The sequence below is a fragment of the Psammomys obesus genome, unplaced genomic scaffold (genome assembly GCF_907164565.1).
Source record: "Psammomys obesus unplaced genomic scaffold, mPsaObe1.curated_primary_1811, whole genome shotgun sequence".
Classification (NCBI taxonomy): domain Eukaryota; kingdom Metazoa; phylum Chordata; class Mammalia; order Rodentia; family Muridae; genus Psammomys; species Psammomys obesus.
In genome coordinates, this window is record NW_026592732.1 from 708,699 (window position 1) to 736,214 (window position 27,516).

General features: G+C 55.3%; 2 protein-coding genes across 9 annotated transcripts in view; both read right to left on the reverse strand.

Annotated features, from left to right (window-relative positions):
- On the reverse strand, positions 1-1,124 carry Inafm1 (InaF motif containing 1). The gene has a single exon (XM_055615511.1). It carries the CDS (start codon positions 962-964, stop codon positions 578-580), a length of 387 nt encoding a protein of 128 aa, XP_055471486.1. The 5' UTR covers positions 965-1,124; the 3' UTR covers positions 1-577.
- A 300-nt stretch (positions 1,125-1,424) lies between these two features.
- The window catches only part of Ccdc9 (coiled-coil domain containing 9), a 36,231-nt gene continuing 10,139 nt past the window's right edge, over positions 1,425-27,516 (reverse strand). The window contains exons 2-16 of one of the 8 annotated variants that reach the window (XM_055615504.1): positions 14,214-14,292; positions 12,215-12,266; positions 11,985-12,089; positions 10,539-10,637; positions 10,144-10,392; positions 8,232-8,315; positions 7,975-8,148; positions 5,927-6,108; positions 4,308-4,354; positions 4,075-4,210; positions 3,766-3,859; positions 3,328-3,685; positions 2,868-2,960; positions 2,067-2,125; positions 1,425-1,598 (exon numbers count right to left, since the gene is read on the reverse strand). In XM_055615504.1, coding sequence (XP_055471479.1) covers positions 1,581-1,598; positions 2,067-2,125; positions 2,868-2,960; positions 3,328-3,685; positions 3,766-3,859; positions 4,075-4,210; positions 4,308-4,354; positions 5,927-6,108; positions 7,975-8,148; positions 8,232-8,315; positions 10,144-10,392; positions 10,539-10,637; positions 11,985-12,089; positions 12,215-12,266; positions 14,214-14,292 — 1,829 coding nt within the window. In that variant the 3' untranslated portion in view covers positions 1,425-1,580. Of the gene's footprint in view, positions 1,599-1,720; positions 2,126-2,867; positions 2,961-3,056; positions 3,686-3,765; positions 3,860-4,074; positions 4,211-4,307; positions 4,355-5,926; positions 6,109-7,974; positions 8,149-8,231; positions 8,316-10,143; positions 10,393-10,538; positions 10,638-11,984; positions 12,090-12,214; positions 12,267-13,520; positions 13,692-14,213; positions 14,329-27,516 lie in introns of those variants that run through there. The other 7 variants (XM_055615503.1, XM_055615502.1, XM_055615510.1 and 4 more) reach the window with 7 other exon arrangements.

A 27,516-nucleotide genomic window follows, 5' to 3' on the forward strand; every position in this document is an offset into this window, starting at 1 on the left:
TTTTGTTTTTTGATTCAACTTTATACTCTACACATCCCAAAACAGCAAATTTGTCCCGTCACCACCTGAACCTGGGGTTCATCTCTCTGTCCCCAGGAAAGAAGCTACGGCATCACTGGCAAGGGCATGAGCAACAGACTCGGCCCTGCGACTGTAAACTACACCCCGGGCAGCTCCCAGCACGCGCCACTGTCTCTGCCGCTATTCCGGGAGCCCACGACACCCCGAAAACTGCTAAGGCCTTTACAGTATCTGACCTTCAACGGCCCTGAAAAGCTGGCGGGTCGCTTCTCCCCACTCCAACTCAAAGATTACAAAGCGGGCAATTGAAGAGAAAAGCCTCTAAGGCCTGGCGGCCACAGGGTTGGAAGACAGCAGCGCGCCGAGGACGACCACAGACCAGGTGGGCGCAGCCGAGGCTGGAGACGAGCGCGGAGTCCCGGGGAGGAGCGGCGTGGGGTGAGGTTGGGCAGGATCAGGACCGCGGCCAGAGGAGAGGCGCCGCGCGGAGCGAGGCTCGCCGGTGCGGACAGAAGGGCGGACAGACGGCCGCAGGCCACGGCGGGAGCGGGTCAGCCTATCCGGGCGCCCGGCGCGCGGTCTCCGCTGTCGCCCCAGGAGCCGGGTGGCGGCTGTGGCGGCGGCTCCGTGGCAGTCCGGGCTGTGGTCGCGACCCACCCGAGGCCCCAAGCAGGCAGGACAAGGCCGGAGGCGGGGCGGGCGGCGCCGCTCGCGCACACGGAGCGGCCGGCGCGCTGGGCAGAGGGTCGGCGGGGCCCGCGGGCGGCCGTGTGGGGACCCAAATGAGCCCGTAGTACACGGCGAGCAGCACGGCGGCCAAGGACACGCACAGGAAGTAGGCGCAGACCGGAGCAAGGCGCAGCCATCGGCCGCGGGGGCCCTCGCTCAGCCCGGCAGCTCCGGGACTCTCGCCACCGCCGCCCACGCAGCTCGAGCCCCGCATCGCGCTGCCCTCTGCGCCGCGCCGGACCCGCCCCCATCCCGTGACTGCCCCACGGAGCCGGGCCCCGCCCTAGGCCGCCACGCAAGCCACGCTCCTCCCAGGAGCCACGCCTCCTCCATCAGACCGTCCCTCCTGGCCCCAAGTCACCGGCCCCATCCCCACCCCAACCGCCCGCCAAACCCCCGCATCCTAGGCTCGCCCCGGGCCAACCACCATCAAGAAGCCTTAGCCACACCCCCAGCAGCCACACCCCTTGCTCTCCTCCCGCCCTCACTGGGTCAGGTTCTATGCCTCGGACTCCTGTCCACCGCCTTTTGCCTCTGCGAGCTGGTCCGACCCCTTTCTTCCTCCACGGACTGCGGCTCCGCACTCCAGCCACCCTTGGCCCGGGGGTCAGGCTCCCCGCACTTTAGCGCGCCGGCCCTGCCCACCGAGCCCGGCCCCGCCCCTCTCCGCCTCACGCCCCTCCCCTCGCCGGCCCCTGCCCCAGGAACTCCGCACCAGCCTTCACCTCTCCCGTTCCCAGGAGGCGAAGGATTCAGGGTGGGCTGCAGGGAGGAGAGCAGCAGCCCGGGAGGCAGGCAGGCCTGCGCTGCCGCCCCTCCCAGCAGCGTCTTCAGGATAGCGGGACGGCCTGCGGGGTGGGAGGGGGAGGGGTCAGGATGGCGAGGAACACCCGCGTCCCGCCTCTTCCGCCACAGCAAAGTCCGCCAAGCACAGCAGCCCAGCCAGTCCCGCAGCAGCACAGTTCAAAGGTTGGCGGGAACACGCGTTTAATTCAAGTCCTCGAGAGAGCCTTGGGCAGGCTCCTGCACAGCCGGGCCTTGCAGGGCCTGCCTCAGAGGCCTCAGGCAGACCGCTACAGCCCTCTTGGGGTTTCCTAGACCAGTCTTCTGGGAATTTAGAAGACTCCCCTGAGCCTGTCGCTAATCTGTCCCCTCCCCCACTACGTGTAACCCTGTCCTGGCCAGAGTGTGACAGAAGCAGAAGAGCGAGGCGGCTGAAGGTTAGTGTAGAGCGCAAGGCCCCGGTCGGTCAGCTGGCGCTGTCAGCGGGCAGCCCCCGGCGGCGGAGCGGCCGCCACCACCTTGCAGAAACGCACCCTCTGGAAGTCTGTGATCTCCGCCGTCTCCTGGCTCTCGGGGCCCACCTCTGAGGAGACTAAATGAATAAATAAATGAATAAATGAATGAATGAATGTAAATGGAAGAGCAGCCTCCCGACCCGCCCTGTCCCACACCCTAGTCAAACCTGCTGCAGCTTGGCCTGACTCAACCCTCAGGAGGCTCTTGAAGCAGTGCCCCTTCCAATCTAGCCTACTGGGAAGTGCCGGTGTAATAAGACCACCATCAACCCTCCAGGACCCCAAACTGTCCTGTCTGGCCCGGCCCCTCAGTCTCCACCCACACCACTCATTTGGCAGCCGCTGCCACGCTCTGGGGAAGTGAAAAAGGAAGGCAGGCAGCTGAGAAGACCGGCCTCTTCTACTCTGGACCCAAAATTCCATTCCGGCCTGCCCTACAATGCTAGGCCTGCCCTCGGGTGAGCCTGACAGCTGGCTCCATTCATTCATCAGTCCTGACCTTGTAACCATGTTTGCTTTTACCGGGTCCCTAACCAGAATTGAGTCAAACTCAAGATCCTACTGCTTCAGCCTCTTCCCGCCATGAACACTCGGATTCCGAATCCCAGCCCTGGTCCAGCGTTATGACTCCTATTACCTTCAGCCTTAGAGCTCACCCCTTGCACCAAAAGGCCTGACTCCTGGCCCACCGAGCACAGCACCTGATAACCTCATGCCCTGTGCCCCCTACCCACCCACATGCCCCACCCAGTTTCTGTCCCCATCCCTCCCCGGGGAAGGCAAGCAGGCCACCCACCTCCACCATCCCATGCACCCCACCTGGAGATGCCTCGGGCCCCTCTTCTTCAGACTTCGGGGTTTCTGCCAAGCTGGGCCCACTCTCCAAGGAGGCAAGGACTGGCTGGTCACCTCCTGGAGAAGGGGAGGCTCAGTCAAGCCCCTCCTTTTCCAAACATCTCCCCATCTGGGGGAGCCAGGGGGCTCAAGGACACAGTGGGGTGGGTGTCATTAAGGAAGTGAACTTTTTATTGGCGAGAGGCTCTGAACCAGCAAGAGCAGGCTCTGGAAATTGGGCTGAGGGCATGGAGTAAGCACCAACTGCCCTTCCCTGCAACAGGGGTTGAGAGGGAGGTGTGGGCACAGCCACACCCTTACACACACACACACACACACAACGCACTCAGCCAGTTTCAAGCATTCCCAAAAGGCCAGGCCTCACCCAAAGAGTGGGCACCAGGCGAGTGGACAATGCTGGGAGAATTCAGTTCCATCTCCTCACCCCAGTCGGACACAGGCTGATGGTCCCCAGAGGGTGAGAAGGGGCTGGGAGGTTCAACAGGGGCTGGGGACAGCGACTCCTGGGGCCTGGCAGGCACAGGGTCCGCCTGCTCACAAGTAGGCTTCTCCTCAGGCTCAGCCTCAGACTGGTGATCAGGAACAGCTGCTGCTTCCTGGTCCTTGGGACCCTCTTCCTCCTCAGACTCCTCTTCCTCCTCAGTGACATCTTCACTCACATCCTCCCATTCGTCATCCTCCTCCTCATCTTCCCCCTCTTCTTCTCCCTCCTCCTTCTCCCCCTCATCTTCCTCCCCATCCTCCTCAGGAGGCCGATGGACTGGGGCTGGGGTCTCAGGAAGCTGCTGGGAAGAGAGGCAGATCAGGGAAAGGCTTGGAATCTGACACACACACACAAAACCACACACCTGCTCTGCCTTACCTTCGAGGCTGTCTCCTCCAACGATATGGACTGAGAGGACTCAGGGGCTGAGGATGAAGCTTCCTCTTTTGTCTCCCAGCGATTATCATGGTCACTGGAGTAGAGAGAGCACAGGGTAAGGCCTGGGTGAAGGATGGGATGGACTTCTCCTCAGAGAGCATCTGGCATGCTGCACTGAGGGCAAAGGGGATAGCAGACATAAACAGCACCAAGACATATCAGCGTGCCTTCAAACTTATGCCAAAGAGAAGGACTCCACACACCCAAACCCTCTGAAGAAGGGAATGTTCCAAGGGAGGGGCACCCCACCTATAGGCATGAGGGGCCACCTTGGCCTGGGGTCGGCTGTTCTTTCTCCTCCTGCGACTGTTGATTTCTGCTTTGTGCTCAGAGAGGAACTCTCCAAAAGTGGGGGGCTTAGGGGGCCTGGCCCAAGCTTGGTCATCTACAACAGAAACCCAGATCCAAGGATTTAGGGGAGGGGGACACCGCACATACCACATTTGAACCCACTGCCTAACCCTTTCCAAGATAGTACTCACTGTAACGGTGGGACAGTTCCTGGGTAGAAGCTGGGCCATCCTTGAACCTAGCAAGAGAACAGAGTGAGTAATAGCTGAGGGAACGAGGGAAAGGACGGAGAAAACAGGGGAGACGGAGGCAGCACCATGGAGCTGGTCAGAATGGGGTCAAGATGGAATGATGGATCAGAGCTGACTTAGCTTCCTAGTGACAAACCCAGATAAAGATAGAGGGTGTGGCTTCTGAAATAAAAACACAGAGGCTGGAGACACTCTCCTCCCCGCTGACCTCTGCACCCTGTGTGTCTGCCATGCCAAGACAGGTAAGTCTCTCAGTGTGGCTGCTCTCAGCCCGTCTCCCAGAATGAACACATTCAGGGAGTGCTCAAACAGAGCAAGGACAGAACTGTGGGCCAGGCACAGGATCCTAGCACTGCAAGGTGCAGACAGAAGAAACAAGGGCTGTCCTTGACACCATAGAAAATTCAAGGCCAACTTTGGCTACATGAGGCCTTGTCTCAAAGAATCAAAGTAAGAAAAATCATCACTCTGTCACTTCAATCTACAGACAAGCAGGCTCAGAGTCCGAGAAGGAACAGCCTAGGGTCAGCAGCTGTAGGTTTTTTCCAACCCTTAACCTTTGCTGGCTACACTTTCTCAAACATCTGTGATGCTCATTTACAGGAAGGTACAGAGCCAGGGAGACCCACAGTCTTGGGCTAACCTGGGCCAACAGCCCAGCAGGTATGTGAACACAGGACAAAGCTTTTCATATATAAGCTGGGCACTCTGTTGGGCCAAGGCTGCAGGATGTTGAATTCTATGCCCACTTGAGCTGCACTGCCCTCTAATCGCAGCACTGAGGCTGCGGCTGGGCAGCAAGGAAGCTCAGCAGGTAAAGGTGACTGTCACTAATCCCCAGACCACACAGTGGACTTTCTCCGTGAGCTGCTTCTGTGCTCACTGCTCTATCTCACTCAGCAAAAACATATGCCGGCTGTGGTAGCTCACGCCTTTAATTCCAGGCAGGCTGATCTCTGTGAGTCCAGGACAGCTAGGGCTACACAGGAACCCTGTCTCAAAAATCAGAACAAGCAAAAACAACAACAGGGGCTGAGGCAGGGAGACTGAGATCAAAGCCAGCCTAGGTAACACACTGTCTCAAGAAGTAAAAAGGCGAAAGGACAGAAGACCTGGTTCAGCCAGCTCTGGCTACTCTTCCCAAGGACCCACGTTCATCTCCCAGGGTCTACAAAGTAGCTCACAATCCTCTGTAGCTCCTTTCAGGGGATCTGTAGCCTCCATGGGCACCAGACATGCACAAAGTGAACAAACACACATGCAGATAAGACATTCATACACATAAAATTTTTAAAATATTTAAAGGTGGGGAATGGGGGCTATAGAGATGGCTCATTGGTAGAGCACCTGTCTAGAATCCTCCAGTAAGAGGGTGTGGGCCTAGCTCAGCAGTGCAGCACTTACAGCATGCCAGAGGCCATAGGTTCAAGCCCCAGTAGCAAAGGGAGGAGAAGGCAGGCTTCCATATGCCACGGAGACATGGCAAGCTATAGCAAATATCACCATGAGGACAAGAAAATGGCTGGAGACAAGAACCCGCAGGAAGACAACTGACTCACATGCCGTCGGTCTTCTCGGCATCCCACTCCCGCCGCCACTGGCCGGTGGGCTTGCGGTGTCTCTGCAGGCGCTCTTGGTCGATCTTCTCCCTCTCCTGCTTCCAGCGCAGGTACTCTGACCGCTCCCGGCCCGTCATGGATATGGTCATGTCGCCCCCACTGCCCAGGCCAGCCCTGCGGCCCTGCAGGCACCACAGGCAATCAGGCTCTGGCTCTCCTCCATGGCCCTCCCCCCAGACACAGAACCACTGTTCAGGGACCACAGGATAAAGTTGACAGGCAGCAAGCGAGTATGTGGCTAAAGCAGCCTCCTCTGAGAGCATCCACCTCATTTATTTCTGGTTTCACACAGGGTCTCATATAGGCCAGGGTAGCTGCCTCAAACTCACTATAGAGCCAAGGATGGCCTTAAACCCCTTGTGCTGGCAAGTTTTATGTCAACTTGACAAAAGCTAGAGTTGTCTGGAAAGAGGGAACCTCAGTTGAGGAAAAGCCCACATCAGACTGGCCTGCCTCTACCTGCCAAGTGCTGGATCTCATCTTTCTAGATTAAACGTTCCATTCTTTCCTCCCCATCTTTGTGTTGTGCGATGTTTGTACATGCACGTGTGAGAGACAGAGGCGTGTCCTGCTCTGTCACCTCCAGCTTGCTCCCTTGAAGCAGGGTCTCTCAGATCCTGGCAACTCTGGCCTAGGCTAGCAGCCAGCAAGTCCCAGCTCTCTTCCTTTCTCCAACCCTAGGCATGCCTGGAGCCACATTCAACCTTTTCTACCTGAGCGCTAGGGATTCGGACCAGATCCTAATGCTGACAGCAAGCACTGGCCTCTCTCTCCAGCTCTCCTTTCCTAAACATCTATTTTGACGATTTTCCTGTACCTGCCACAGTATGTGTCTGTGCATATTTGCCATGTGTGTGCAGGTACCCACAGAGGCCAGAAGAGGGTGCCAGGTGCTTTGGCGATAGTTACAAGCACTCATGATTGTCCTGCATGGGTGCTCTGGAAGACCACTCGGCACTGTTTGTCTGTTCCTTTGTTTTTCAAGATAGGGTTTCTGTGTGTACCCCTGGCTATCCTAGAGCTCACTCTGTAGACCAGGCTGGCCGTGAAGTCATAGAGATCCACCCTCCTCTGCCTCCCCAGGGCTGGGGTCAAAGGTGTGCACTAGAGTGCCTGGTGTCACCCAGCACCCTAACCGCTGAACCAGCTCTCCAGCTCTCTCCTCATCTTTTTGTTTTGCTTTTCAAGACAGGGTTTCACTGCTGTGTAGATTACACTTGCCTTGAACTCAGCTGCCTCTGCCTCCCTGAGTGCTGGGATTAAAGGCATGCAATGCCAAGCCCAGCTTCCTCATCTTTCTTAAGAAACATCTCTGACCCCTCCTCACCTTTTGGGGTAGTGACATTTTGTAATACCCAGCCTATAATTAGACTTTAATTACCCATTTGGTTCCCATTGGGATAAACTACAACTTTGTCTAGGAACTATTTTCCCTGGCCAGTAATCCCAGCACTGGGGAGGCTGAAACAGGAGGATCAAGAGTTCCAGGACATAGAAATCTCAGATGGCTCAGTTGGCAAGATTTCCAAGACTGCCTAACAACTGACTAAAAATCCTCCATAGGGGTGTAGCTTACTGGTAGTTTGAACAGCATGTGTAAGACCCTGGGTTGTACACCAGCAAGGCAAAAAGAAAAAGGAAAAAAAGTCTGAATGAATCCTTAACAAAGAAAACACTGGCGGCAGGCACAGCATGCACGGCTTTAGGCCCAGCACTCAGGGGAGAGGCAGGCGATCTCTATGCTACGCTTAAAGCTGGAGCTCCAAGTAAAATGGACTGGCCTTGAGTTCCAAATCACCGGGGCTAGAGAGTGAGACCCTACTTCAAAAGCAAAAACCTTGGCCAAGCATGGCGGTCATTCCAAACAAGCCTGAGCCCCCACCCATCAAACCCCATGTTAAGAGAGTAACACCTGGTCTGTCCATCGTGCCAGCCCAAAGCACAGCTCTTGAGAAGCCCGACCGGCCACAGGGAGATCCAGCACCCACCTGGCGTTCATGTTCCAAACCAGAACGCACCCGCTCAAAGTCGGAACCTCCCCAGTTGCGACCATGCCGGCGGCTGCCCTCCCTGCGGTCCCTCTCAGGCTCCTCCAGGGGTCCGCTCCGGCGTCGGGGGTCATCCAGGAAGTTTCGCACTGGGTTGGGCTCCAGCACCCCTTCCTGCAGCAGAAGGGCTGGCAGGTGGGCAGGCTGGGAGGCACTGGGGTGCCTGCCACTCAGCCCCCCAGGCGCCCGGTGCTGACCCGCTGGTTGCGCTCATACTCTGCGATCTTCTCCATCTCCTCATTCATCTTCTCGATGTTCTGTCTCCGCCGCTCCTCCCACTCCTGGGGGACAAGACAACATGCGGCTGTCAGAAAGAACTACACAACCGGCTATGCACAAGACACTCGGAGCCCAAATTCTCCACGGATGGGAAGGTCATGAGGCGCAACTGGCCTGAACTCACTCAGATGCTGGGGACCCTGATGTACCACAGCCACCACAGAAATAGTGCATCAAGGTGCGACTTGCCAACTGAACTACCTGTAGCACTAAGGAGAGATTACAACAGCACCCACTGGACAGGGTGCTCCTCCCCAGCCTGCACTGCTAGGGCATGACTAATTCTTCCCAACAAAAAGATAAGGAAATGTGTTTTCTTGACTTTGTCAGTGTCCCAGGGTCCACCTTTTGAACAATCCTAGGGGTGAGCAGGCCTTGGCCTCCTGATCCACACTACTTACTGGCTGAACACATGAGAGAACCAAACCCTGACTTTATTGAGGTCATCGAATCTGGGGTCCAAGCGTGTGTCTATGGGTACACACGCATGTTCATGTGTGTGTGTGGAGGCCAGAGGGACAACTCTGAGTGCTTTCCTCATTTTTCTTCTCCGTAGCTTCAGCAGGCCTGAAACTCACCAGCAGACATCTGCTTGCCTTCCTCTGCTAGAATGAAGGGTGTACACCACACCAGGCCCATCTGCCCTTCTTCAAACAGAGCCTCTCACTGGCATGGAGCTCGCCATGTAGGCTAGGATGGCTGACCATGGCGCCTAAGGTCCCCCTGTCTCCACTCCCACCTCTAGGGTACAGATTTCAAGTCTCAACTACCACACTCATCTCTTTTCTGTGGGCTCTGGGGACCGAACTCCGGCCTCAAGCACTGTAGTGACCAAGTTCTCTCTTGGACTTGCAGGCCCCATTCCAGCAGCTCAGCAAACCCGAACCAGCAAACCCGAACCACCCATTTCTGGCATTTGCCAAGTGCCTGCCCTGAGGCACAATGCCTGACAGCAGAGAATGTTTATAACAACGCTGTTTGGGTCTAATCAGCTTTTCCTATAAAAGCAAGAATCTTAATGCCCAGAAAGAAAGCAACCTCGCCACAGCAGAGAGTCACAGAACCGGCTTGGACCCAAGTCCATCCAAAACTGTGAGCCATCGCCCAAGCCCTTGCCCGATGGGGAGTAGAGCAGTCACAAGGAGGCCACTACTCCCAACATGGATCTGAGCACACAGACAGCGTGAGCACAAAGCAGATGCTGCACACGAAACAGGTAAGAGCAGGAAGTCGGAATTGGAACCTAAGAAGACGCAGAGCACTGGTCAGGAGTGGAAGAAGAGACGCCCTGAGAGGGATAGCTGGAGGGGATAGAGACACAAAGACAGAAGATTAGGGAGGAGCCCATCCAAGCAATAGAGAAAAGGCAAAGGAAAAGAAATGAACTAGCTAGACACAGCAGGGCAGACCTGTTTTCCCAGCCACCGAGGAGGCTGAGCAGGACACCAAGTTCAGGGCCAGCCTGAGCAACCTAATGAGATGAGATGAGATGAGATCCTGTTTCCAAATAAAAGCTGAGGGCTGGGGATGTAGCTCAATGGTAAAGCTGAGGGCAGGGATGTAGTTCAATGGTAAAGCTGAGGGCTGGGGATGTAGCTCAATGGTAAAGCTGAGGGCTGCGGATGTAGTTCAATGGTAAAGCTGAGGGCTGGTGATGTAGTTCAATGGTAAAGCTGAGGGTGTAGTTCAATGATAAAGCACTCATCTAAGGCTACAGGTTTAATCCAAGGCCAGAAAAATTAATGGATGGATGGATGGATGGATGGATAGATAGATAGATGGATAGATGGAATGAGTGAAAACCAGGAAAACGAAAATCTCGGTGCCTACCTTGGACTTGCGATAAGAAGTTGAGTTGTCTCCTGCCCCTAAGAGATGAGGGGATCCCTGGCCCCGGCCCCTCCGGCCCCGGCCCCCAGTTCCCCCTCGAAGCTGCTCCCCGGCACCATCCTCCTGGCCTCGGGATGTCCGGCCTATGCCTGCCCGGCCTCCCTGCTGGGGGTGGGTCCGGCCCCCCCTGCTGGTCCCTGGGGGCCGGGAGGTCCCAGCAGTCCTCCGAGAGGGACCGAGGCTCTTCTCCTGAAAGGGGGAGGAAGGAGAAATCAATCAAAGTCGAGGCAGAGTGGGGCATCCTAGGCTAAGAGGCAGCTGACAGGTTTGGGTCCCAGGCCTCAGCCCTCTACCCCCTCAGTATCTTGAGAATTCAGACATGCTGGGCTTTCCACCTCCACTGCCACAGTCTCCTTCTCCATGGAACGGCTCTTCCGGGGGGCTGTCACTGCAACCCCCTCCAGTTCAGCTTTCTTCCGGTCCTCCTCAATCTCCTAGAGCAAATATCCAGGGAAACAGACTGTTAGAGCTCCTGTCCAACAGCTAGAGTCCCACAGTTCATCTACATTCTCCCTGCACCCCAACTCAGGCTTCTCTCCAGAGCTTTAGACACTGGTCACAGCCTCTTCCGTCAAACCCTGCCATTTTGCTCTGCTCCAAAGCCCTCCTGTGAGTAACACCACCTGGAAGAGCCAAACGCTTCCCCACCACCACAGAACCCACACTGGGGGCCTTCCTGCTACTCCCCGGGGCTCAGACCTGTCCCAGGGCTTTTGTACCAGCTGCTCGCCGGCTAGGGTTGAGTTCCTTAGCCCTGTGACTCCTCCAGGTTTCAAATGTCTCACGCCTACCTGCTGCTCTCTCTGATCTCATCCACAGCTTGGTAGAGCATGGGGTACCTGTTAGCTACATTATCTGATGTGCCCCCTCCCAGCCTACGGTGCTGCCTAGCACACAATGAAACCCAGGCTTTTCGTTTTGTTTTTTAATATGAACGAAGGCATGGAGAATGAGTCAATGAGGGCCACCCTCCTCCAGGTCCTTCTCACAGACAGCCCACCACCTCCTCTTGAGCCCTGCGCCTCCCTCCTCTTCCCACTCTAGCCCCGACCGCCCTTGGTCACTGAGCCTCTTTCTGGCCCTGAGCCAGACCTGTCCTCTCCCACTAGGGACCCTGTTCTAGTTTTCTTCTTCCTATCTGGACTCCCACCCACCACCACACAGTTTAGGAAGTCCTAGGAAGAACTAATCTCCCCAGTCCTCACTCCCATTCAAAGCTATCCATGGCTCCCTACTGCCCTTAGGCCTTCTCTAACCTACACAGCTGGCCCTGATGACCTCGATTCTCCACCAACTGACTTGCACACAAACTTCTCTTGCACACAAACATTTGCCCAAATTGTTCCCCTTGTGTGAAACATAACTCATTCCTTTCCAATTCCTATCCTAATACCTAGGCACCCTTCAGTTCTCAGAATCCCCTCTACCAGAAAGCCCTCCCTAATGCCCTCAGGCTAGACTCCCCCCCCCCCCAGTCCTGTCTAGTCTGTGTCATCAAGGAGGGAAACTGTCCCAAACTGGACTGTGCCCTAACAACAGGTCTGGAGAGTATGTTCCCAGCACCACTCAAGCTGAAGCTCAGCCTCTGAAGACTTCAGTGAGCAGAGGATGAATAAATGAATGAATGAATGATGGGATGGAGGAAGCGAGGCCAGGCTAAGACCTTTGGCTTTCATCCTGTGAGTGAAGAGGAAACATGAGAAAAACTTGAAGGGAGAGGTGGGAAAAACTCACTGAGGGAAGGAGAGGGGGTGGGGTCTCCCAGGGCAGGGCTAGGGCACCTGGTAGCGCCGGATAAGGGCCTCATTCTTCCGACGAAGAGCCTCGATCCTCTTGTCCAACTCAGCGTCCTTGTCCTCCTTTGATTTCAAATCTAGTGTGGTGGCCTGTAGTGGGGTAGCAGTTAAAGGGTGGAAAAACTCTTCCTGCCACAAGGGCATTTTGCCCAGGATCTGAGGGTCTGGTCTCTGTAGCCCACCCTCCCACCCCACTCCTCCACTTTCTAGCTCACCATCACTGGCTGTGATCTCCCTCCCAGAAAACAAATGTAGCACTGGAGGTTCCTGAGGGCAGAGAGAACACTATGTTAACACCAACAGCACTTTGAAATGCTGGCTCCTCTCCTTTACTGAGGGTCCTGAAAACACAGACTCACAGAAAAACACACTTGTGTTTCATCAAGAATTCTCACATATTAGCTGCGCCTCTTTCTGTAAAAAATACACAAACTCTGCCCTTCAGTTTTAGACCCACCGAAGCAATTTAGAACCACCTTGGGAAAATTCTGACCCTTTTCCTGTACCTAATACTAATTCCTCCAATTCCTCCAGGCTCCATTTCCTATGATAATTTAACCAGGACCTGGATCTCAGAAGGCACGACCCTTCCTTCCAACCAGCAAAAGAGTAACTTCTAGTGGGCCAAAGGGATGGATCCTGGGGTGCTGCCAAGCCTGAGAACCTGAGTTCGATCCACAAAGTAGGAGAGCACTCCCACCAGCTGTCCGCTCACCTCCGTGTGGTCATACACATACATGCAGAAAACAAATGAAACATAATGAAACACAGCTCCAACTCTCAAAGAACTTCATTCCATGGCTCCCCTAAAACTGATTCAGCCCAGCCCCCTGAAAAGGCACTCATCATCTCCCACCAAGCCGGAAAAGATTCCGCAAGCAGGCCCCAGATCCACTCCAGGGGGCTCCCTGCGCTAAACTTGACCTTCATAATGATACTTAGGAAGACAGACTGCTACAGTAGCTAAAAAACAAAACTGCTAGCCACAACCACACCCCTGACCTCTAAAAACTTCCCTGGAGCCGCCCCTGACCAGGGTGAAACTTCAGGCCCCTCCTTTCCCGCCAGACTCCTGGCCTCGCCCACAGGAAAAAAAAAAAAAAAAAAAAATCACACAATCTGGCTCGGCCTTCAATTTAACCAGCCCGCCCTAGGACCCCCACCCCCACATGCCGGGAAACCTTCTGACCCCGCCTCTCAGCCTCGCCCCTCCTCCTGCTTTCCTGATCAAGTTCGGCTGCACTTCCGGCTCAGGAAAAACTTTCTGGTCCCACCCCCGCCATTCTCCACGTGCAGCATCCTAGCCCCACCCTCAACACCCCTCAACACCTGTAAGGCCCACCTCCATCCAGTACCAGCCGACCTCTGGACCTGCCCCTAGCTTCTAGGCAATGATCAGGACCCCACCTCCAGAAGCAAGAAACTTTCCTTCCTCGCCCAGGGAGTCTCCATCCCAAAGTCCAGGCCCACCCGCTACTCTAAGCGCGCCCTAGCGCAGCCATCAACGCCCAAAACACGCACCCTACTAAGGACAACATCCTGGCTCCGCCCCCAGCATGTTGGCCACACTCGGCGTAACGCCACAGTTCAGTCGCAAGCTGTTCACCCGAAGCCCAGACCTTGCCCTCTTCCCCACGCTCCTCAAAACTTTAGCTCGTAAGGCTGCCACCCCGTGGATCTCCCCACAGCCTGGACCCCTAACCCTCAGGGGCCCTTACAATACTCTAGCCCCGCCCCCAGACCACTCCGCCCACCGCCCTCCATCCCGCCCCACGCCGCCTCGGACACACCCCCGGCGCTCCCGCCCATCGCCCAAACCCCACCCCTTACGCCCCCAATACTCTAGTCCCGCCCCGTCAGTTTCTCCTGACTCCGCCCAGTGTCCCCGCCCCACGACGCTTGGTGCCGCCCCCAGCGTCTCCGCCCCCAGCCCCGGGCCTGCCCCTTGGCGCTCCAGGCAGGCCTCTGGCCCCGCCCCCAGCCCCGCCCCGGCCTCGCCGCCAGCCGTAGTCGGGACCCGCCCACACGCTCCCAGCCCACCCCACAGCGCCCCTCCGGTGACCCATGTGGCGTCGCGTCCCCGCCTCCCTCCGAGTACCCAGACCCCGCCCCCGCCGACGGCTCGCCTCCCCGCCCGCGCGCTCCCGCTCCCCTCACGTGAGCCGGCAGGCCCCGCCCTCCCCGGGCGCGCTCCCGGCCCCCTCCCCCGGTCACCTGTCCCGGAGACCCCGCGGCGTCTGCGGCTCCGGCTCCGTCCGCCTCCGCGTCCGCAGCTCCCGGGCCTCTCTCGTCACTTCCGTCCCGCACCACGTGAAAAGAGGAAATAAAGTGGGCTACTTCCGGTCCTGGCAGCCAATTTCCGGGTGGCTTAAAGGGACCGCGCCCCCTCAGGCTCCGCAGAACGCGGCGGAAGCGTGTTTCTTCCGCCTGGTCCCGGGAAGTGGAGATGTGGCCGTCAGTCTCGGGACTCTCTTACTCAGTTTTCCACCCCGCGCCACTTGTGCCCGATGTTAGTAAGTAAAAGCCAGACGTCGTACTAGAAGGCTTCATCACCTCTTCTTGCCAATGAAACCTTAACTTTAGAAACTAATTCGTAAAAATACATTTAAGCCTGGCCTTTAATACCAGCATCTGGGAAGCAGAGGCAGGCAGGTCGCTAGTTCGGGGCCAGCCTAGTCTACAAAGCGAGTTCAGGACTTCCAGGGCTACACAGAGAAACCCCGTCTTGAAAAACAAAGAGTGTGTGTGTGTGTGTGTGTGTGTGTGTTAGAAAACAGCTATTTAATGAAAACTGGGGGTTCTGGCACATGCCTCTAATTTAAGAGGAGACTGAGGCAGGAGGATTGCCTTAAGGTCAAGAACAGCATGATATATTTACAGTTCCAGCCCAGCCAGGACCCTGCCTCAAAAGTAAAACAATAAAAAGCCGGGCAGGATGGCTGAGAGGGTAAAGAAGGCACTTTGCTAATTCTGATGACCTCAGCCTCAGCTTGATCCCCGGACTGTCAGGTGCACAAGCTTCTGTATCTGTTGAGCAACTTGCTGGCACTTGAATTATTATTAGTTTTTTCTTTTTTTTTTTTTCTTTGTGTGTGTGTTAGCATTACTTTTCTTTTTTTAATATTTTTTTTATTTTTAAATAATTTTATACATTCAATTGTATCCCAGCTTAGCCCTCTCCCTCTTTCCCTCCCAATCCTCCCCTCCCTCCCTCATCTCCCTGCCCCCTTCCGAGTTTGTGTCCTGCTGTCCTTCCGTCTGGCCCCAGCTTATCAGGTATCTTCAGGATGGTTGCAATGTCCTTATCTGTGGCCTAGCAAGGCTGCTCTGCTCCTCCCTCAGAGCGGAGGGGAAGCTCATGAGTTCATGTCAGAAATAATTCCTGTCCCCCTTACTAGGGAACCCACTTGGATACTGAGCTACCATGGGCTATGTCTGAGCAGGGGTTGTAGGTTATATCCATGCATGGTCCTTGGTTGGATAAACAGTCTCGTAGGAGACCCCTGTGCTCAGATATATTTGGACCTTGTGGGGCTCCCTGTCCCCTCTAGGATATACTAGTTCCTCCTTCCTTCATATGATTCCCTATACTCTGCCGAAGGTTTGGCTATGAGTCTCAGCATCTGCTTTGATACACTGCTAGGTAGAGTCTTTCAGGTGCCTTCTGTGGTAGGCTCCTGTCCTGTTACTTGTTTTCTCCTATAGTTTTTTCCTTAATATTTCTGTTAAGATTGGACTGCTGATTCTCCTGCCTTAGCCACTTCAGTACCAGTGGCTATGCCCACCAAACTGACCATCTTAAACTGCTGTGAGATATCCCATCTGAGAGATGGCCACAGTTTGTCTGTCTCATGGACATTAGTGTTATTTCAGTAAGCCAACAGTAGTTCACTGAAATTCAAAAGAACAGTAGTGTGTGTGTGTGTGTTGGTAATGAAAGCAGGCTTGGGCCCAGGTTCTGCCACTTAGGTACATCCTCAGTACCAATTTTGTTGTTTTAAATCGAAAAAAAAAAAAAATAATGCCGGCCCAGGCAGTGGTGGGGCATGCCTTTAGTCCCAGCACTCGGGAGGCTGATGCAGACTAATTCCTGGTTTTCGTAATGAGTTCCAGGACAACCAACCAACGCCTCACAGTAAGACCCTATCTCAAAAAATAAACCTTAAAGCTGCAGAGTGAGTTCCAGGACACCCAAGACTACACAGAGAAACTGTAACCCCAAATAAAGTATTTTTTAAAAAAAAGTATATTTTATGTGTATGGGTGTTTGCGTGCATGTATTTCTGTGGACCACATGAGTGCCTGGTTCCTTCGGAGACAAAAGTGCAGCTGTGAGCCACCGCGTGGGTGCCGGGGCTGAACCTGGTCTCTCTGCAGAGCAGTTAACCACTCCTAACCACTAAGCTAATCTACACCTTTTTTTTCCTTTTGTTGTTGTGTTTGAGATTAGGCGCTTTCCATGTATCTAAGCTATCTTCAAACTCCAGGTGATGTTCCTGTCCCCGCCTCCTGTATGCTGGAATCCCAGAAGTAAACTACCCTGCCCATCCCAATTTTTTTCATTGTTGTAATTTGGGAAAGGAGCATGCATGCCATGGCGCAGGCGTGGAGGCCAGAGGATCCTGTAGACATCCGGGTCTAAGGATTAGATTCCCACATGGAGTTTAGGGAGCAAACTCAGGTATCAAGGTTTGGCAGCAGGCTCCTGTGCCTATAGAGCCATCTTGCCTGCTTGTTTTGTTTTGGGGTTTGTTTTTTGCCTGTTTGCTGTTTTGTTGTTGTTGTTTGTTTCTGAGTTAGAGCCTTGCAGGACAGCCCTGGCTGATCTGGAACTCTGTTGTAGGCCAGGCTGTCTACCAATCCATAGAGCGTCACCTACCTCTGCCCTCGGAGTGCTGGGGAGGGGCTACCCTGTCCAGCCTAAGGATTTTTTTTTTTAGTTGACACATAATTGTGCACAGTTGTGGCATAGTGTAATATTTTGACACATATAAACAATGTTCAATGATCAGATCAGAGTAGCTGACACAGTCTTTGTCACCTGAAACACTTATAGCTCCTTTTTGTTTTGTTTGAGACAGGTTTTTTTCTGTGCACCCCTGAGTGTCCTGGAACCCACTCTGTAAACCATGGTGGCCTTGAATTTAGAGATCTGCCTGCCCCTAGCTCCAGAATGCTGGAACTGAGGGCATGCACTGCCACCATCACCCAGATACACTTGCCATTTCTTTGTGTCTGGGATATCCACATTTTTCTCTGTCAACAATCTGAAATATGCAGTGTTTTTATTAGTCACACACGTTTTGCAGTAAATGATCTGTTCAAAGAGCACATAGAAATCGCATAGTGGCAGACACCTATAATCCCAGCACTTGGGAGGCAGAGGCAGGCAGACTTCTGTGAGTTCAAGGCCAGCCTGATCTACATAGAGAGTTCTAGGCCAGCCAGGGCTACACAGTGAGACCCTGTCTAGAAAAATAAAAAGGTAAAGGAGCTGGACACGATAGCAACATGCCTGTAATCCCAGCACTCAGGGAGGCAGAGGCAGCTGGATCTGTGAGTTCCAGGCCAGCCTGGTCTGTAGACGGAGTCCTAGGACAGCCAGGGCTACACAGGAAAACCCTATGTCAAAGAAAAGTGAATGCCATAATTTCAGTCCTCAGTCACACACACACAGAAAATCACTGTGGGAGAGTTACTTCAGTTACCTGCAGAGCTGCCCACAGGCTGAGCTGTACCAGAGCTTTGATTGGCCTTGTAAGTGCTATGCTCTGCACTTGCCAGCAGGGGGTGCTGCTGCAGTTAGAAACCACACTCCTTCATTCAGCAAACTCTGGAAGCTGTCACATAGTCCCAGCCAGGAGACTCTGGACTTCAAGACCAACTTTGGCTACATAATAAGCTCAAGGCCATCATGGGCTACATGAGACCCTGTCTCAAATATTAAAATTACAAATAGAAGCCTGGATGCCCGGCATGATGGTGCACACTTTAACCCCAGCACTCAGGAGGCAGAGGGAAGTGAATCTCCAAGTTGGAAGCCAGCCTTGTCTACAGAGTGAGTTCCAGGACAGCCAGAACTACACAGAGACACCGTCTTTTAAAAATAAAAATTAGGGGCTGGAGAGATGGCTCAATGGTTAAGAGCACTGCCTGCTCTTCCAGAGGAAGAGTACCCACATGGCAGCTCACAGTTGTCTGTAATTCCAAGGGATCTGACACCTTCACACTTAATGCACATGAAAGTTAAATAAATAAAAAATATTTAAAAAAAATTAAAGCCAGGACCGGTGGCTCACGCCTGTAATCCCAGCACTCAGGGAGGCAGAGGCAGGCGGATCTCTGTGAGTTCAAGGCCAGCCTGGTCTGCAAAATGAGTCCAGAACAGCCAAGGCTACTCAGAGAAACCCTGCCTCAACCAACCAAACAAATAACTAAATAGCAATAATTGGAGGAGATGGCTCAGTCAGTAAAGGGCGTGCCACAGAAGTGTGAAGCCCTGACCTCAGATCCCCGAGGGCCCTGATGGAAGGGAATATTACATCACACGGCTGCATTCCCCAAAGCTGGAAGGCAGCACCGGCCGAATGCCAGTTGTTCTTGATCTCCTCGTGCTCTCCGGCACACAAACACACACACACAGAACTTGGCCTTCACAAGTTTGATTGTGCACACACACGTGCACGAATTAAAAATACGTAAATGTGGAAAGCACTGAGGTAGAAGGATCATAATTCAAGGCCAGCTTAGGCAGCGTAACAGTGAGAGCCCGTCGGTAAGCACAGAAGCTGGGAATGCTTGGAGGGGTGTTCCCGGGCCGAGAGCAAGAACTGCTCGTGTAGGGGGCCCGAGTCTGGTTCCCAGCACCTACACAAGCAGCTCAACACTGCCTGTAACTCCAGCTCCCGAGGATCCGTCCCTCTCCTGGCCACATGCACAGAAAATACACACAGTGCTTTTCTGTAGTTTTTGTTTGTTTTTCGAGACAGGGTTTCTCTGTGTAGCCCTGGCTGTCCTGGACTCACTCTGTAGACCAGGCTGGCCTCGAACTCAGAGATCCACCTGCCTCTTCCTGCGGAGTGCTGGGATTAAAGGCGTGTGCCGCCACATCCGGCTTTTAGGGAGGTTTTTTGCAAAGCATTTTTATCATTTTATGTCTGTGGTTTTGCAGGCTTGTTTGTCTGCCCACCGTGTGTGCAGTGTCGGCAGCGGCCAAAAGAGGGCGTCATCTCCCCTGGAACTGGAGTTAAAAGTGAACCTTCGTGTGGGTCTTGGGAAACCAACCCTGAAAGAGCAGCCAGTGCGCCTACCCAGGGAGCCATCGCTCCAGCCCCTACGCATGTTTTTAAAATTACATTTTTAATGGGCTCAGGCCATAACCAAGTGTGCGGGAACTTCTCCAGGATGCGTGGGGCCCTAAACGCACACACACGCCACCACCTGCGCGGTCAGTTCAGCGGCGGCAGTGCATCCTGGAGGTAGATGCAGGGCCAGAAGTCCCGGGCTGCTCCGAGGACCGCCGTGTGGTCAGGCGGGCGCCTCCTCCGCTGGCCGCCAGGGGGCAGCGGGCGCACGGCGGAGCGGCGGCGCGGGCCCACGCGGGGGCCACTCGGGCGGAGGAGGCTGATGAAATCCTGGCCAACTTGCAGTGAGCTCATCCCGCCCGGGCGCCTCCGGAAGCCGCGGGGCCGCCGGCTCGCCTGGCCCGAGCGATAACGCCCCGGCCTGGACCCCGGGCGAAGTCCTTCCCGGAGTCCGCCCCGAGCGGGCGCTGCGGCCTGCAGCCCGCGGGGGGCGGGGCGGGTGGGCAGCGGCCCCGGGCGGGCAGCGTGCGGGCCGGCGAGTCCGGAGCCCGGCGGCGCGGGGGGCGGAGGGCGGGCCGCGCTCGGCGGGGCACGCCCAGCCCCCAGCCCTGGCGCGGGCCAGTTACCAAGTTACCGAATTACCGCAGGACTCCGGCGCTCCTGACTGGCGGGGCCGCGGCCAATCAGCGCGCCGCGCCGCCGTGCTCGGCCGGGAGGCCTGGAGACACGCGCACCTTCCCACACCCAGGAAGCCGCCGACGCGGGCGCGGCGGCGCGCGCCATGTCCCGCGGGCACGCGGAGTTCCCCTCCGCGGTGGCACCCACACGGAGACCGCCCGGGCCGGGACACACACGTGCACGCACATGCAGCACAGATACACACATATACACACAAACATGCACACATAACCACATGCGTATAAATGCACACGTGCGCACACATACATGAATATATACACAAACACATACACAGCAACACACACAGGCATGCACACACACATGGTCAGCACGACACAGGTTTTTGAGGTCAGTGAGGCGATGCACAGTCCACGCACGCCGCCACTGACACACAGTGGCCTTGTCACAAGCAACAGTGGCGCGGCCATAGCCCCCACCCGCCCTATCACAACCACACAAAAGAGGGGGACCCTCAACAATGTGTGTACAGTCCCAGGGACACGCAACCCAACCTGCGGGCACACCACGGGGACATAACCGCGGTGGCACCTGGGTAGGTGACACACGTGTGCTTGGTGGCCGTGGGTCCCGTGCAAACACACCACCACTGTGCCACACGCACCATCCTGCTGGTGGCTGGCCTGGCAGACGCCGTCAGACACAACCACACTGACGTCAGTCCAGGGATACAACACATCCACAGCCTTCCCACACACACGTGGCTGTGACACAATTCACACTTGTCACAGGAGGGCGTCCCAGAATCGCCAAGAATTCAACTGTTTGTCCCAACAGCCTGCCACACACCCACCACCACACTTAGCTGGCCGACGGGAACCATCACACTGACACACTGACCCCCTGACACAATCACTTTTATAGGACAGCTCCCTAGCACACCGGACACACGCCTAGAGGAAACCGTCACTGACACGAACATGCACATCATCCCTGCCCTAGTCCCTGGGAGCTAAGTGCACGTGGGGCGCTGGGGGAGGGATGCAGGGAGGACGCGCGCTTGTGTGTCTGTGAGCAGTTCCTCCGCCTCCCTGCACTTCCTGGGGGCGTGGCCTAGCGGCTGCCGCTGTTACCGGGTAAACTTCCCCGCCTCCCCCCAGTGCGGCCATTAGTCAACCCCCCCAAGGATGATGTCATCGCCTCATTCTGGAGGCTGAGTAATCCTGGTCTCCGACCCTCCCCCAGGTGCCCGGGAAGGGGCGGCCGCACCTGGCTCGGGGGACGGAGCGGGGTCTGGAGCGTGCCCGGGGTGGGCACGGCGGGGCCTGGCCTCCCGAGTCACTGGGGAACGCGTCCCGGGCCCGGGCCCGGGGCTCCCAGCCCTGCGTCCGCCGTGGCGGACCTCCGGACCCTCTAGGCCTGGGGTCTGCGCTCCCTGGCCGCTTGGATTGTTTATTTATTTATCAGAGTCGGCTGGAGCCCTGCTCACCGGCTCCGGGGTCCTCCACGAAGCGACCTCCACACCTTTTTTTGTTTTTGTTTTTGAAGACAGAGTTACTATCCTGGGACAGAATTGTCACTAAGTCACCCAGGCTGCCTTGAAGTCACTCTGTAGTCCATTCACACAGCAAACTTTCTATCCTCCTGCCTCAGCTTCTTTAATTGAGCTCTGCTTGTTTACGTTCTTATAAAGCAGTGTCTCACTCTTTAAGCCCAGTCTGACCTGGACTCTTTCTTTCTTAATTTTCTTTATTTCTTCCTTCCTTCCTCCCTCCCTTCCTTCCTTTCTTCCTTTTTCTCTTTCTTTCTTCTTTCTTCCTTTCTTTCTTCCTTCCTTCCTTTCTTTCTATCTCTCTCTTTCTCCCTCTCTCGGTTTAGGCAGACAGGGTTTCTCTGTGTATGGCCTGGAACTCTTAGCAGTCCTCCTACCACAGCATCCTGGCTGTTACAGGCATGAGCCACCACATCCATTCATTTCTAACGTCTGGACTACCCCAAGGTGCAAGGTGCTCCCCACATCCTACACACACACACACACACACACACACACACACACACACCTTTTTCAGTTTTTTAAGATAGGGTTTCTCTGTGGAGCCCTGGCTGTCCTAGAACTCACTCTATAGACCAGGCTGGCCTCCAACTCAGAGATCTGCCTGCCTCTGCCCCCTGAGTGCTGGGATTACAGGCGTGTGCCACCCCTCCCCTCCTCCACTTCCATCCCCCATCCCCACTCCCTTTTAACCACCCCACTTCTCCACATGCTCGATTCTCTGTCTGACTTGTGTTTAGGGGCAAAGCCTAAAGGCCTCCTGGTGTTCTGTGGCCTGCCGTGGACAGTGTTAGGAGTGCGCAGTAGGTACCCCGCCCTGGGAAATCAGCCAGCTGGACCCTGGGAGCAAGTGCTTCCTGGAGAGAAGAGAGGGCTGTGCCTTGAGGGCGGGCACCTGGACGAACGAGAGGCCTGAGAGTCTGGTGGCCTGGGAGTAGGGAGACACATCTATCAGCACCAATAATGATGAATTCCGCTGCGATTCATAGGCGTTATAGGTCTGTTTCCCAAAAGCCCGAGTCTCCGTGACCTGTGCGTCCTCATTTTCAAAGGTGCATTCAGGCATGCCTGGCTCCTCTTTCACACGCACCTCCAAGTTTCTCCATAGGGTCTCATGTAGCTGGAGATACCTTGAACTCATGACCCTCCTGGCTCCACCTTCCTCTGTTTGGTACCTCAGGGATGAGGTGCTGTGGATGGAACCTGGCACGCCCCTGTGAACGGAGCCTTCTGTCCAGCCTGGCTTCCTTTGAAAGAGACTCAGCACCTTGTCTCCTGGGCCCCACTCCCTGGAGAAGGGATTGTAGGCTTGTTTTTAGCCCAGGCTATCCCTGACCGGCACAGCCATGCTGGCCTCGAATCTTTGATCCTCCTGCCCCCACTTTCCAAGGACTAGGACAATGGGTGAGCACCACCATTTCCGGCTCCATCCTTGATTTTTTCATTGTGTTGTTTGGTTTGGGTTTTGAGAAAGGAATCCCAATATGGCAGTCTGGCTGGCCCGTCACTCTGTGTGCAGGCCACGCTGGCCTTGAACAGAGATGCTCCTGCCTCAGCCTCTGCCTCAGCCTCTGCCTCAGCCTCCAAAGAGCTGGGATAAGGGCATGAGCCACCATGCCCGGTGCTGTTCTTGTCTTTATGACTTCGGACATAGCTAAGTGCATTGTCGGTGTTGGGGGGGGGGGGTGTTGCCTTTCTGTTTTTGAGAGTTTTGCTGTGTAGCCCAGGATAGCCTCAGACTCCTAGCACTCCTGTGTCAGCCTCTGGAGTGCTGAGCTGACAAACCACCCTCACCTCCTATCTGGCGCGCCACAGTCTCTACGAAAGTCTTCCAGCTTGCTTTCCACTGCCAGGACCCCGAGTTCTGCCAAGGGCGTGGGTAGAGCCGCTCCCTGCCTTCGTGGGGTCACTGTGCAAAGGTCTCTTGTTGGACCGGGACACTTAGCGCCTATCTTCCCAAGACCAACTCGGCGGAAGTTCCCGCAGTGGGGGTGGGGGCGCCCTGCACATCCCCCACCCCCACTCCTCCTCGGCACATCCTTCCCCTGAAAAGGTGCGGGGCAGCAGGAAGAGCTGAGGTCGCACCCCAACCGGCCTCAGAGCTGGCGGGCCGCACAGCCCGCGGCTCCCCGGGGCCCGACTCCCCCGCACCCCCGCCCTGCACCGAGGGCTCCCCCAGATCCGGGAGGACTTTGGCGGCGGCCAATGAGAGCGCTCGCCGTCTCCGGGAGCCGGGCCGGCTCTGCCCGCCTGGCATTGGGCACGCGATGGGCAGCGGCGGGCGGGGCCTGGGGGCTCCTCGCGCCTGGTTGGGCCAGGCTTGTTGCTGGGTAACGGGGCGGCGAGTTTCCCCTGGCAACGGCGGCGGGTACCGCTCACTGGCTGGCCGAGATGGAGGCAGGGCGCGGGCGCAGGCAGGCCCCGCAGACCCCAGCAACAGCGCGGCCCCCGCCCCGCGCGGAGCTGTAACCTTCACACGCGCGGCCCGGACCCTGCGGACGCCAGGACGCCCCGCCGCCCCGTGCATCCTGGCCCCGCGTGGGGACCTAGGACGTCGCTCCCTATCGGGACCAGGGCCCTTCGGTGGAAAGTTAAGTCCTTCCCAACTCCTGGGCTGCAGTTTCTTGCTGTTTATTTTTTTATTTTTTCATTTTTATATTTTAGACAGGGTCTCATTATGCAGTCCGTGCTGGCCTCCAACTCACAACAATCCTCCAGCCTCAGTGCCTCAGGTGCTGGGATGACAAGTGTGTATCTCCTCCAAGCTGAACTGACAACTGCTTTTCTTATTTTTATTTTTATGATCTTGTTTGTTTTTGTGAGACAGAGGCTCGCTACGTAGTGAACCCCACTTTGTAGACCAGGCTGCCCTCAAACTCACAGAGCTCGGCCCACCTGTGCCTCCTGGGTGCTGGGATTAAAGAACCTTCACTGTCGCATCAGGCTTGTTCAACTTTATTCTTGAAACAAAGTTTCACATAACGCAAGACTGGCCTCTGACTTGGAGCAATGCTCCTGCCTCAACCTCTTGAGTGTTAGGATGACAGGGTGAAGAGCCATGCCTAGCTGACACTGGTTTCTTTATTTAATTAAAAAAATATATTTTGAGACAGGTCTCATGTAGCCCAGAGTGGCCTAGAACTACCTACATAGCCCAAGATGACCTTGAACTTCTGACCATCCTCCTTCAGGCCTGTGCGACCATCCTCCTTCAGGCCTGCGCCACCACCTCCAGTCTTAGGGGCGCGGGGGGGGGGGTTGATACTGGGCTCAGAGCCTCGTAAATGCTTAGCAGACACTGCGACAGAACCACACCCCAGCCCTGACACCTGAATTTTGGAGCCAGCCTCTCACAGGGTACATGAGGCTGCTGGAACAACAGTCTTCAACAGGTTGCTGCAAAGCACTCCAAGTCAAAGTCTCCAGAGGTTTGGTTCTGAGGAAAAGATGTTGAAAGAAAGGCGGGGAGGCAGAGGTGCGCTGCCAGGTTACTTGGGAAGCTGGCCTCAGAGTCTGGGGTCTTACCCACTGCACCACGGAGGTTCTCGAGGGGTCTGGGGGAGCACGCCTGCAGTCACAGTATTTGGGAGGCTAGGGCATAAAGATTGTCGCAAGTTCTTGGCCAGCCTGGGCTACATAATGAGCCTCTTTCTCAAAGAAAACAAATAAAATAAAATGTAAAAAGCCGGGCATGGGGGCTGGAGAGATGGCTCCGCTGTGAAAAGCTGCTCTTCCAGAGGACCTGGGTACAGTTACAGCACCCACATGGCAGCTCATGACAGGCTGTTACTCCTGCTTGTGAGATCAGATGCCCTCACACAGACACACTTGCAGGCAAAACACCAATGCACATTAAAAAAAAAAAAATGTAGGCATAGTGGTTCAGTGTTGTCGTGCCAGTACTTAAAAGGCTGAAGCAGAAGGATTGAGGCAAGTTCAAGGCTGGCCTGAAGCCTGCATGACAGAGTGAGACCCCATCTCAGAAAAATGAAAACCAAATAAACAAGCAATAATAATAAGTGCTGGAGTAGCAAGATGTCCAGTCAGACATCAAGGATCCAGAAGATGTCTGATAGACTAGACTTTCCACTCCCCAGCAGGACACAAAGGAGGGTATGAGGACCCGGTCAGTCTTGAACTTCTGAGCTTTTTGTCTTAGCTCCTCAGTGTTGAATACAGATGTGTACCAGGGACTGCACTAGTATTTCAGTTTGACTCACTGGGGGATTCTAGGCAGGGCCCTACCACTGAGCCGCACCCCAGTCCCTCACTGGGGGATTCTAGACAGGGGCCCTACCACAGCCCAGCCCCTCACTGGGGGATTCTAGACAGGAGCCCTACCACTGAGCCACATCCCAGCCCCTCACTAAGGGATTCTAGGCAGGGGCTCTACCACATGTCACCCCCTCACTGGGGGATTCTAGACAGGGGCCCTACCACTGAGCCACCCCCAGACCTTCACTAAGGGATTCTAGTCAGGGGCCCTACCACTGAGCCACCCCCAGACCTTCACTAAGGGATTCTAGTCAGGGGCTCTACCACTGAGCCACCCCCAGACCTTCACTAAGGGATTCTAGGCAGGGGTTCTACCACACCTTAGCCCCTCACTGGGGGATTCTAGGCAGGGGCTCTACCACTGAGCCACACCCCAGCCCCTCACTGGGGGGATTCTAGACAGGGGTTCTACCACTGAGCCACACCCCAGCCCCTCACTGGGGGATTCTAGGCAGGGACACTACCACTGAGCCATGCCAACTCCAGGGAACATTTTGCCTTATTGTCTGAGGTTCTGTGGCAGCCTGTGAGCTGAGGACAGATGTTACTAAGCATGCTACAATGTACCACAACAAAATATTATTCAATCCTAAATGTCTGTGGAGCTGAGGAGAAGCTAAATCTAGCCTGACCCTCTGCCCAGCCACTCTACCCCCACTTCTCTCTCTTTGTCTCTCTGTCTCTGTCTCTTTGGTTTTGCTAAATAAGGTCTTTCTGTGTAGCCCTGACTCTTGGAACTCTCTCTGTAAACCAGGCTGGCCTTAAACTCACAGAGCTCCACCTGCCTCTGCCTCCTGAGCACTGGGGTTAAAAGCGAGTACCCTACTGCCCGGCAACCCTCTCTTATTTCTTTCCATTTGGTCTCTTAGGGACCCTCTACTCCTGTGACTTGGGACGCTTTCCCTCCCTCTGTGTGGGCACCTCTGGTTTTCCTCTGTCTCTCCTGTCTCTCTGACTGCTTCAAGTTTCAGAACCTCTCTGAGGAAGAAGTTTTCAGGGATTAGGTGGAAAGTCTCATTTATTTACTTATATTTTGGGCGGAATGTTTTAAATCTAGAAGTCCTGTAGGACACAGGAAGATGATCTTAACACAAAAACGAAAGGACAGAGCAGCCTGTGCTCAACCCCTGTCACCCTAAAACAGTGGCTCCCAGCCCACGAGTGCCTCGTGTGTTGTTTCATTGCCTGGCTTCTTCCTGACTGTGATTTTGCTACTGTTAGGAATTGTAATGTTAACCTATGCAGGAGCGCCGGTATGCGACCCCTGAGAAAGGGGTCGTGACCCACAGGTTGAGCACTGCTGCCCTGAGCAAGGGGGTATTGAAACATAGCCCTTGGGAGCTGGGGAGATGGTTCAGTGGGTAACGCGCTTGCCACATAAGCACGAGACCTGAGTTCAGTCCCAACACTTATATAAAAAGCTGGGTATTGTGGTGTGGGCCTTTAACTCCAGCATTGGGAGGCAGAGACAGTAGGACCCTGGGGTCACTAGCCAGCTAGGGTAGCCAATATGTGAGCTTCAGGATCAGTGAGAGACCTTGTCTTTAACAATGTGAATAGCCAGGCAGCAATGAAGCACACCTTTAATCTCAGCACTTGGGGAGAGAGGCAAGTGGGTCTCGGTGAGTTCGAGGCCAGCCTGGTCTACACAGCAAATTCCAGGATAGCCAGGGTGAAAGGCAAGAAGAAGAAGAAGAAGAAGAAGGAGGAGGAGGAGGAGGAGGAGGAGGAGGAGGAGGAGAAGAAGAAG